Here is a 12,499-nt window from a genome sequence, read left to right on the forward strand (position 1 = left end):
TTTTTAAAATGCCAGCCATATAAACTTAATCTGGGCTTTGGCTTCTTTCCTTCTCACACATCATCCTTAGTAATGCAAGATCTTGAAAATATCCTAGCTTCCATAACATCTCTGCCGCTCATATGTCTTTAAATTATGCCCCTTACACCTGATCCAAAGCCCTTCTTGGCTCATGCTCTAAAACTCCCTTCTTCTGCAGTGCCTACAAATTGTGAATTCATTACACCAAAACCAGCAATGTCAAAAAAACAAACAAATCTAGAAGCTAGTCCCTCCTCTGAATTTCTCAGGGTTGCCTGTCTCCTCTGTATCCATCTTTTAGCTTATAAGCCCACCGGGACAAGGTCTATCTTTATGTCTGTTGCCGTGCCACTGCTAAACAAATTAGAATTCTTCTTCAAATTGAAACACGGCCGAGTGAGTGGTAAATTCAACAGAGCGCCCCAGAATTCTATCCTGAAGGCAGAAGCCCAACTGGGAGAAGGAAAGAACAGAGCTGGAGCCCTTGGGACGTACAGTTAAGTTTATAATATTTGATTTCTCGTATGCCCATGTCGGAAGTTCAAGGTGCCTGTACAATATAAAACACATACAGTGCAATCTGCTTAGATACATGCCAAACTAGCTCTGCTCTTCCCTGTTTTCAGCTTCTTCCTGTCATTCTGGGCATCTGTAACTTGCACTTTTCCTGAATCGCACACCGGATTTTAGGAGTGAGCATATCAGCTCATTGTACAATTTTAATAACAAAGGCAATAAGATCACTTCTACATAAAATCTACACAAAAAATAGATACCTATGGGGAGAATAGGAGCCTTTAGCATTCAGTCTTACTTTTAAGCAACTGACAGAGAGACATTTTCTCCAGGATACTTCCCTAAAGTGGATCATCTGTTAGGGCTACTCTTGCAAATAGAGAGTAAATACTACTTTTTAAAACCCTATAATTTGCCGTGGTGCCAAAGAGAGGCTAAATCAAAGAAACAAACCCTGGCACCAATATGTATCTATTGGTTTTGACTATTTACAAATGATACCAACAAGATAAAAAGATGGCTGCTTCTACTTTTTAATTTAATTTCAATGGTTTGCACATAAAATACATCAGCACTTTGTTAAAAAATTGTAATGTACATTACCATCTCACATTTCAGTATACATAAGATAACTAATTTCTCAATGCAGAAATCACCAATTTAAATTGAAATAGAAATGACAGAACATTCTAGGAGAAAAGGAAGGAAAAGTATAATAATGTACTGAGTTAGTTATACATAAATATAACAGAATTTAAAGAATGATTTTTTAAACGTAGTCTTTAGAAAAATACTGAGCAATATTTCTTAGTTTAACGTGTCTTCCTGATGTTATGTGAATATTTTGAGGCTGGAATAACTTCTCTACAAAGCCCTAAAGAACCAGCAGAATAATAGAAAATGGAACTTTTAATGTTCAGAGTAAGAGACACTGTCAGCAGTATTTGAAAATCTATTGCTAGAGTTTAAAATACAAAGTTTGAACTCTCCTTGTAAGAAAAAAGTTATAATTTTAGAATAGACTTTCATGTTTCTGATTAAGACCATTTAAAGGGTAACATCACAAAGTAGCAAAATATGCTTAAGTGGTGTTATCCAATAAAAATAAAGTTAAATATACATGCCTTTCAGTTAGGAAATAAATAGGCGGTACCCTGGCATATGAAAAGCTGTAAGTTTTCCAAGATCTACGTAAGCTGAATGTTTACATTGGTCAGTAGGCTTTCATGGACATTACATATGGACATTTGCATCTCACTTATACAACCTTACAATGCCAAAGGAAATAGTCAAATCTATTCGTGTACCCTGTGACACCTGGATCAAATATGTAATAAGGTGTTTTTGAAAAAATACCCAGTGCAAACAATTCTGGCTTAATTTTTTAAAATAGTATTAGTCATAACTCTAGACTGGTTTTACTGAATTTTCATCGAGTTTTTTTAAACACATTTAATATTAAATACCAAATTTACTTGTGTGAAATGCTTATTTTTAGTTCTTCACTGTACAAAATATTTAACAATTGATAATATTAACAAATATTTCTATGGAAAAAATAATTTTTCAAAAATTCAGAGCACAGTTGTCTGAATGGACGGATGGCTCTGAATGCACGGTCAGTGCTAGCGCTCAGATAGTATGGAACTTTGGACCCACAGTTGCTACAATATCAGCATAGGGAGCACGCTGAGTAAGCTCAATAGCCAGCTGTTTCTTTAGAACAAGGAAGCTATAAAACTTGGCTGCAACTTGCTTCCGGTCATTATTCTTACAGAGCTCCCGAAAACTGACATAACTTTCTCCTGATTTGCTGATGTACTGTATAGAAAAAGAAAAAAAAAATATAGTTAGGTCCATTTAACTGCTAATCAAACTAGATCTCATGGTGTTTCAACTAGGGATGTCAACACGTAGTCGACTAAACGATTAACCAATAAGCCTAAGTTTATTGGTTAATCTTGGTGACTATTCACATTTCCCGCCCCCCTTGCTGCCTCTGTATCAGAGGCAGGGGGAGGGAGGGAGCTGGAGGGAGCCCAGCAGGCTCTACAGTGCTGCCTGCCCCCCACCCCGTGCTGCTGCCTCTATCAGAGGCAGCACTGGAGGGAGAGGGGGCTGCTTCGCAGCAGCAGCATCTCCCAGAGCAGCCTCTGTTTATGGTGAGCCTGCATGGAGCCACAGCTGGAGAACTGCCTGAGGACTCAGCAAGGCCCCCAGACCTGCCTGCATTTGTCCTCCCCGCATTTGTCCTCCCCAAGCACATGGGACTGAGGGCATAAAAAAACAGAACACATGCTGGGCCTTTCTCCTGCCCCCAGCTATGCTGCAAACAACAAGGACACTGAAAAGAAGACTGAAGACTCCAACAGAGAAGACTGGCCCATGTTTAAGGGACATACCTATATATTAAAGGACCACAGTATCCAGGGGGGTGAGAAAAACTGCTTAATCTAGTTGCTGCCCAGGCTAATAGAGTTGAGAGTTTAGACTGCGTGTTTGTATTTTCTTTTCTTTTGGTAGCTAACTGTAACTTTTTGCAGGTCACTTAAAATCTATCTATTGTAGTCAATAAACTTGTTTAACTGTTTATCTTTACCGGTGAGTTTGCCTGAAATATTTGCCAGTGGTGTTTTTTTGCTCAGGTTTGCTAAGACTTGTGTCTATCTACTTTCCACTGCTGAAGTGATGAACCAATTACAGGCAGTCCTCGGGTTACATGGATCCGACTTACATCGGATCCCTACTTACAAAGAGGGTGAGGCAACCCCGCACTAGCTGCTTCCCCCCAGCAGACCAGGGAGACGCGAAGCTAGCGTCCCCCACCCCTAGCAGACCAGGGAAACGCGGAGCGGCTTTTCTCAGCAGACACCTCAGCTTGAGAATAAAGGACTGAGGGAAGTGAGGTGTGGGAGAATAAAACTGAGCTCTGGGGAAATGTTTGGCTAGAGTTTCCCCTACAATATGTACCAGTTCCGACTTGCATACAAATTCAACTTAAGAACAAACCTACAGTCCCTATCTTGTATATAACCCGGGGACTGCCTGTAATACATTAGACAGTGTATTCCTGAGGTACAGTGCAAGGAGCTGGGGAGGGAGGAGGATCTGGTTGGTGCCTCTCTCTGTGATTCATGAGTGGCTCAAGGAGCATTTATGCAATCTAGCTGGGTGTGAGGGCTTCACATGCTGTTGTGCTGAGTGATAACACCCGGAGGGGTTTGTTGCTAGTCACTGGCAAGGCGAGGTGAGAGACAGCCCAGGCTGGAGAAAGTTCAAAGAGCACAGCGGTCCCATGGTTCCATGCTGCAACCTGGGGATCCCATCACAGTAACTAGAGCTCTTCCCAGTGACTTTACATATTCACATGTATGGGCACTGCACTTCCTGGTGCTGCCTACAGGTAGATCACCTCTTAACAATGCCCAGAACAGATATGATCTCTCTGCCTACCATTGCCCTCCAGTGTTTTGGAACTTTCTGAGAGTGATGTTTCATAAGGGGGTCTTGCCTCTAACGACTCGGTTGCTTCCACCGTTAACCCAGAGAACCATAATAAGGCTTGGAGAAAGAGAAGATGATGAGTGGGAACTGTGACTATGCATTCATCTCAAAGAACTCTGGATACAAGGGAGTAACCTTTTTTCTTTGAGTTGTTCTGCATATTCCCAAGTTTATAGGCAGCACTGCAAACTCAGGAGGAGAGGCAGAGTCCTATTGACTGAAGTGCTGACTCCAGGAGCAGCAGAACATCCCTCAAAGTGGGAATCACCAGCACCCAGTGGCCCTGCCCCTACACTGCCCTTTCCCCCCAAAACCCCACTCTTACTCTGCCTCTTCCCTTGAGGCCTTATTGCCATTCACTCCTTTCTTCCCCTTGCCTGCCCCTCCGGCAGGAATACAGTGGCAGGGCGGGGGGGGGGGGGGGGGGGGGGGGGGGGGGAGGGAAAGGGTCACAGTCTAGGCACTAGGTTTCCTCTCCCTTCTAGGGAATACCAGTGCTCATGCTCCTAGCGTGCAAAGGCAGTGGGATGGTGAATCTCCAAAGGGAGGTGACCCATGCCATATCCAGCAATTGCCCCCGGCATGGCTATATCCTGGGGAGACTTATACTCTCCTAGTCTCTTAGATGCACCGCCCGTGAGAAATATACTGAGAGCATACTTTGCCACATTCCGTTCCTCTGTTAAAACAGCAATCTTTTGTCATCGGGCAAATCTTGAACAAACACAGACATCTGTTCCCATAAATGGAACTGATAATGGGCCATCACTGCTTAGTAATCAGTCATCCCAGTACCCAGGGAACAGGCAGAAAAAAGCTCTTATTTCCTCTCAGTTTGCAGGAATGCAGTAGGTTTGGGCAGTTCCAAACCTACTAGGGCATATCTACACTACCAAGTTTTGTTGCCAAAAACTGCCTTTTGGTGACAAAACAGTGAGAGCATACACACTGCAATGCAACTTTTGTGGGAAAAATGCCCAATTTTGTTGACAAAAAACTTCCACCCCTATGAGACACTTTTTTCTTTTCCCCTTTCTTTATAGTCAACAAAAACGGAGGGAATCCCAAGATGCACAGGGATCAGTTCTGCCTTCCCACAACACTGCATTTTGGGATACATATCCACAGTGCATTACTCTCAGTGTCGCTGATAGTGCCCTCAGTGTGGACATGATCTGCCAACAGAGGGAGCAAGGCCCTCTGGCAATTTTTGTTGTGTTGACTTTTGGGTGTTGACCCAAGTTTTGTTGACAAAACTTGGTAGTGTAGACTTAACATCAATCACTGAATTAAGCACAGGAGGTATATGGAAAAAAGAAAATGCCTCACTAATATAGTTAATTAGTAGGATATCTAATATAGTTTCGGGTATCTAAACTAGTCTGTGTAGTTGAAAATAAACCAACAGGAGGCAGGAGCTGATCAGTCTTAGCAAGCTGTAAAAGACCATCCAAAACTGGCAAAATTCTATTTCTAGGTAGTCCCTAGAATGTCAAATACCAGAGATGAGGTTTCCTCCTCAGCCACTTCAGTCAGGTTCAGTGTGGATGCCATACAATTCACCAGGTCACAGAATTGAAAAGTCTCCTCAGGAGGAGAAGCAGCAGAAACTATGCCTATTTGCGCCACAGCTGACATCAAAGTCTATCGATTTGTTCTTGTTCCTCATCCTTCTCTTCTGATAGTGCACCACTGCCTGAGCTGTCAATGGATCTCGTGCAACCATGTTCAAGGATTACTAAGGCATTAGATTCTTAGCAGATGAAACATCACCTTCTCCAGCCATAAGGAGAATGACTAGGGCTTCCAGTCTCTTCCACAGATGGCATCTGGAAGCACACCACAGGAGAAGCAGCAAAGGAGAGAGAGAACCCAGGTTGAGGAGACATGAACTGAAATAAATCAAGTGTCTTGATTCTTTCTGTCCTTCTCTACATTTAGTCTCTAAGGGTATGTCTACTCTTGCACCCTAGTTCGAACTAGGGATGCAAATGTAGGCATTCGAAATAGTCAATGAAGCGGGGATTTAAATATCCCGCACTTCATTAGCATGATCTCGCCGGCGCGTTACTCCGATCAACAGCTGTTTCGAAAGTGAAAGAGCGCGCCGGGACGCGTTAGTTCGAACCAACCCCCTTGGTTCGAACTAACGTTACTCATTTTTTGTGCACATCAAACACCACAGTGAAAGTCCTCTTCAGGTCTGAGGATGATCCCTGAACCAAAGCAGAGGATGGAGCCTGTCCTACAGACGTGAGTCCCAGGATTCAACACTGAAGTTGAACCTGGAACCAAATAGGGTTTCAGAGTCGGAAATACAAAGGCCATGTCAGAGTTGGATGGAGCTGATAAATCTAAGGTACAGAATCTGGCATTGCTAACACCGTTATTCCTTGCCTTCTTCCTCAGCACAGAAGTTGGAGCCAATCAAGTGCCTACAGGATCCTTAGAAGGCAGATGGCCTTTTTCCACTAATGGTGTCTTCGAAGCCTTGAAAGCTTTAACAAAAGAATCTAAAGTCAGAACCACTGAAGATCCCAATGTCCTGGGAACCTTTATGCAGCTTAATCATGCTGGAGGAAGCCACAGGAGCTGAATCTGATCTCTTAGGCTTAGCTTTGATGACCATCTGAAACCAGAGGATTTAGGAGCTAAAGCTCCCATAAGCAGAAGCACCTGAAGTCTATTCTACCAGTCTGTGTGCACATGAGGCATGAAAACCTGGCAAAAGGAACATGCAGAAGGAGAATAGCCTTCCCCCTGACACTTCAGACACATCATGTGGTCATGCAAATGCTAGGAAGGCGGCTGGGCACAAAGCACATCTCTTAAATCCCAGCTGCTGCTTCTGTTCTGCCACATTGTGGAATTGAACCTACAACTATCCCTTACGACCCACACTTAGTGGGCAGTGTATTTAAATGAGAACTTCTACGAAAGCTATCAAAGGCCCTATCAGAGGAGGAAAACCCCTGGATCTGAATGGGCTGGAAGGATTCACTTCTGTCTAGTGCAGCAGTTGGAAGGCACTGAGATGGTAAAGGGTGCAGTGCCTGCTTTTATGGTCTTGCTCTCAGAACATCGAAAGCACCAAGGGGCAGGCTAGGAGGGGGTGAGCATGCGCTCTAATAGGCAGTGCTTGGAGAAGGTTCAACTGCTAGGTGCCACCAGGAGGGACAAAGCCCATAAGTGAGGAATATGCAGAGCCATTTGAAGAAAAACTATTAATTCTTTACCCTGATCTCTCAGACCCAGTGTCTCCCCTCTCCAGCCATCCCCCAGCCTAGGTCTCATCCATCTGCTCCCAAGCCCAGTTTCTCCTTCCTCCCAGGCTCACCCACCTTGTCATCTACCCGCACACTCTCAGATCTGACTCCTGTCCCCTCTACATTCAAATCAGAGTCACCTCCTCAGTGGTGCCAGCATAGGGGTGAGGGTAGGGGTGAGGGAGAAGAGCAGAAGGGCATCAAGAGCAGAGCGCCAATCTCCTTGCTCTCACTTCTGATGCCTGGCCCCAGCCATCCACAACTGTAACCTCAGGGAAATCATGCTTTAGTCCTGGTATGGCGAATGCCCAGTTCACACAGAATCTTCTGAGTGTTCAGCTGTGAAGTTCTACCAAGTCTCTACCATGGATGAACCAACCTCAGTTGTTCAAAGACTTACAATTTGATTGTTTGGGCAAATTTTCATAGGGAAGACAAATGGCACATCCCTGACAAAGGCAAAAAAACCCTGCCAAATTTCAAGTTCCTACTACAAAGCATGTGAGTACAAGAGCTTCTTTAAAAAAAAAAAAGTCAACAGAATTTTTTTTAATACGTATGTGCAAAACAATGTATGTTTCCCTAGCATCATTCTGAGAAATGGCTGAACAATTTGGGCTGAAATTTAAAAAAAATAGCCTGATAGAGATACCTAATATGTGAAACTTTAGCTTAAACAATTGAAGTTAGGCAACATTTGACAAAGTTATAAGCAATTGAAAATAGGGCGTTATAATGGGAAGTATCTGACAACCTTAATAATAATAGGCAGTGCTACCAAACCCACCACCACCAAAATCATAATCTAGTGTTAAAACAAACTTAAAAATGAAAAATCAAGTACTCAAAAATTAGAAAATTCCAAAAATTCCCGAAGTTCGGCAGGATTTGCCACTATACAAAGCTTTTTGAAGCCTGGGCATATCCATGTAAACACACAATAAAATGTGGTTGTATCATTCTGACAGACAAGTAGCATATGTTATGTATCATCATCAAATAGCAGATGGTTGTAAATTATGTGTTATGGTTCAAGTCAATAATTGCTTTAAAAAGCATCTAATGGCTGAATCCAACATCATACCCGTAATGTGTTCAATATTTTAAGAGTTCTTTTGCGCAACCTTCTTTCTTCACTGTCTTGATCATTTTTAACCAGCTCCTATAGGGCAGATTAATACAAACATTAGACATAACATATAAAATCATATGCCAAAATGTTAAAAATGGGACAAGTATTATAGCTCACTCATCCAATATTAACAGTTAGTTATCACCCTACTTGGTAAACTTTACTTTTTAAGACTGATTTTTTTTTATGTAGCCCATGTGTTATTTATTTTGACAGTGCCTGATCACATTAGATATGTATCAAGTGTGTTTAGCTGTATAGGGGATAGTTGGGGCTTTTGGCACCTTTCAAATCATACTTGGCAGCACGGAATTTTGTGATCACAGTGTCAGCTAGATAAATTTAGATAGGATCAACTCTTATTTAACCGCATTTTATTTACTGTGCTAGTGGCCACACTGACTTCAATGGGGCTATTTGCACAGTAAGGTGCTTATTAGTGTGAATAAGAATATCAGAACCTATTTTGCTGCTGTTCATAGGCCAATCTTTACATTTTGGAATTAATGACCTATTAAGAAGATGAATAGGACACTTCACACCACTCTGAGCTACTGTTTCAGGCTGCTGCAGATTCAAGTTTAAACTTGGTGCAAGTTTTTAAGGTTTTATTCACAAACATCAAAGTCATAAACATTTTTAATGAAAGCTTATATACTGGAGCAAGGAGTTAATTCAAGGCAAATTCCATAATGCTGGAAAGATGGAATACACAGGGGCCCTGAGTAAAATAACAGAGTTTCATATTTGTACAAATTTTGACACCTACTTGACAAACACACATTCAACATTTTAAAATAAACATCTATTCATTTTTATTTGAAATTTTGCAGGGATATTATTTTATTGGTTTTATCCTCTCCATATAGAAAGGAGTATGTACTACTACCAGTCAAATATCTCAGAACTTTTACAGTAACTAATTTTCCCATCCTTATGGGCAAAGTACAGACTTGTGTTCTGCAAGCGTGATTGCAATGCCTCCACAATCACCACTGGAAAATCTCACCGGCCAGATTCATGGTCAGTGTGTATGCAAAGACTCCACCTCAGTTTTTTCCCAACCTTCACCTACTGTTCAGAGTCTACCTCGGTGGTGCACAAAGGACCCAGAGGACAGCCACTCTACACCCTTATGCCCTGCACTACAGCATGGTTTAAAAAGGAGAAAAATGTACTGTGGGATCCACCACATTGGTATAAAAATGAACTCTACATTACAGCAGAATTATAACAAAACCAAGGCACTTTCTACCTTTGCTTAGGACTCTAAAGGACTTTATCATGTCCAGGGTGATGTTATTAAACACCAGGGAGATCTGAAATCCTATCTTTGATAAGAATGGCCATAGCATGTATTTTTTTCAGCACACATAAATAATAATTAGGTTCAATTTATAAATCTATTATATATTTTGAAGAGTTTGTTTGTGGATTTGTTTGTGTAAAATAAAGGCATACTTCGGGATTAGCTATAGATACCAAATTTTGCATAAACAATCCCGCCACTTAAATTAGCTTAATGCACTACTTTTTATACCAGAATATGCTGGGTAAATAGTTTAAATAATTATTTCTGTTTTTCATCTGAAAAAAGTCATGAATGATTACAGTTCATAAAAATATTTGCTAACAAAATTAAAATTGAGTCGCCTATTCAACTGTCATTTTAGTGCAAAGAAAATTTTTACTGTTACAAATCACAAAATAATTCAAATTAGTTATGGAAAGAATAATGGAAGCTATACGAGTTTCTGATTCAAATTTACTATGTATGGTAATTATTCAATAAAATGAATAATGTTTGAAGTTGAAATTTCAGGCTGTTCTTTTACTTCCCTTTTGCAAATAAGTACATTAATAAAAAATTCTGAGACATATATTTGATTTCTTGAACTTTCCCATAAGAGTGGCGAGGAGTCCTGTGGCACCTTATAGACTAACCGAAGTGTTGGAGCATAAGCTTTCGTGGGCAAAGACCCACTTCGTCAGATGCATTTCCTATAAGAGTAATCTATGAAAAATGACTGCCTGGTTAATGACGGACCTCACCTTCTAGTAGTTTATACAGGATTAATAAGTGAATGGATATTTTAATAAATGGTTAATAAAACAGTATGGCATCCAACAAGTTTATATATAACCATGGCTTATAATCATCTGTAAGATATTATACTGGTGTACGTAAAACATCTTTATAACAAAAGCTTCTCATGTCTGCAATGTAACATTTATGAATTATTCATTAACTATTTGTAAATGAAAATATGAAGTGTGACCAAATAAATACATGCATTGGTTCATTTACATTTATTAAAAGAGCTTACTATAGCTTCATCAATTTTATTAGAATCCACAGATCTGCCACTGGCTGCTGCCAACACAATTGAATCATCGGTAATAGATCTCTCAGTTTCTGTATGAATTGACTCTTGCGGGTAACTTAACTCTTCTGTTATCAACATCTCTATATTAACAAAAAGCAAAGTTTAAAATGAAATTACATTGAATCTCAAAAATCAACCACTATTAACACCTAACAATCACAGAGGATAAGGATCAAAATGAGTGCTAACTGGAGGAGCTGCATACTCAATGGTATCTTGGGATAAAAAGAACCAGTGGAAGAGTTTTCTTGGAAGCATTAAAAAACCAGTCTTTCGCTTGCAGGAAAGTGGTGCAAACTTTACAAAATAAATGACTAATGAAAAAACAGATTTATTTATCATGGAATAAACATTGTTTTCCACTGCATGCATAGCTCTCTCAAGAGATCCTATAGTGAAATTCAAGTAACCACTTCATATTCTTCTACTCAATAGTAAAGTGCTAATCACAATCTCAAATTAAAGAGAGAGAAATCTTTTATTTCAGCACTGGAATAAAAGATGCATTTTATATAGTCTTCTCTGCACTTATTTATGGCAGGACTGAAACTAATCCAAGATATACTAGTGCCAAAAAGAATAGGGATGGCTGTATGTGCTGAGAGAGCTGGTCTATGGTCTGCAAATGCTTCTGTCCTCACTTCCTTTTGCTTGTTTGTTTGTAAATAGACTTAATAGTATCATACAGAGGTGGATTAATGTGTATGTTCCAATATATGGAGCGGGAGCACAAGACAAGACATTTTTAAAAACAATGGTAAAACATCACTAACGTGCTCAAAACTGTCAAAACGGCCAATAGCCCACTGTGAAGGGGAACCGACTGCACATGTCTCACACCGTCTCTCAACAGGACAAAGTATTTACAAAAGCAAAATATGTATTTCTTCTCTATAATTATTATAACAAATTGGGTCAAGTGGGTAACCAGTTTTCTTAAGCTTTACACTTTCTTGCCTTTCTGGTTTGTATAGGGATGCACATCAAATCTGGTTTGTCTGAAATGCTAAATAAAGTGTGTAAGTTCTTTTAAAAATATTTTCTCTTTGTTAGATAGTATCAGTTAGGACAAACAAAGTATAAAACCTCACCTGTAGTCTCGGTCTCTTTTCTTGTTTCTTCAGGGTCAGACTCCATCTGCATACCTTTTCTTCCACTCTTAAAGCCATGATATTTAAAGCAATTTGTAAACAACTATAAAAACAAAACATATATCTTTTACATATTTCCAGAAGGTAAATTTAGATTAATAACTAGCAACATAACACAATAGAAAATACAAAGAAATGGATCATTACTCTATATTAATTCCTTTGATCCAGAACTTAGAGACATTGATTCAGTCCCTGTTAAGAAATTTTGCAGAGATTCTAGGCTATGTCTACACTGGCAGATGCAAAGCGCTGGCAGTTCCAGCACTTTTTCCTCTTTTGCCATGGAGGTTTGTAGGAAGATGGGGGATGGGGGGACGGGTGCAGGGCATCCTGGGTCCTGTCCACATGTCCTGTGGTGCATCACTTCACATCCTAGCAACCCCTATGCCTCTATCTGCATTTGGCACCATCTTTCAATGGCTTCAGTGTTGCGCACTCTGTCTCTTCCATCTGCAGGAATGAATCCACAGCTGTTGCTGAAAGTTCTGATAGGTCTCACTAACATGTCACGAATGGCAA

General features: G+C 40.5%; 1 protein-coding gene across 2 annotated transcripts in view; it reads right to left on the reverse strand.

The window, feature by feature from the left end:
- Positions 1 to 1,056: 1,056 nt before the first annotated feature.
- The window catches only part of RAD21L1 (RAD21 cohesin complex component like 1), a 60,364-nt gene continuing 48,921 nt past the window's right edge, over positions 1,057 to 12,499 (reverse strand). For both annotated transcript variants that reach the window (XM_075900900.2, XM_075900899.2), the window contains exons 10-13: positions 11,918 to 12,020; positions 10,767 to 10,906; positions 8,392 to 8,469; positions 1,057 to 2,358 (exon numbers count right to left, since the gene is read on the reverse strand). In XM_075900900.2, the coding sequence (XP_075757015.2) occupies positions 2,170 to 2,358; positions 8,392 to 8,469; positions 10,767 to 10,906; positions 11,918 to 12,020 (510 nt within the window). In that variant the 3' untranslated portion in view covers positions 1,057 to 2,169. The remainder of the gene's footprint in view (positions 2,359 to 8,391; positions 8,470 to 10,766; positions 10,907 to 11,917; positions 12,021 to 12,499) is intronic.

The sequence above is a fragment of the Pelodiscus sinensis genome, chromosome 17 (assembly GCF_052426305.1).
Source record: "Pelodiscus sinensis isolate ZL-2025 chromosome 17, ASM5242630v1, whole genome shotgun sequence".
Classification (NCBI taxonomy): domain Eukaryota; kingdom Metazoa; phylum Chordata; order Testudines; family Trionychidae; genus Pelodiscus; species Pelodiscus sinensis.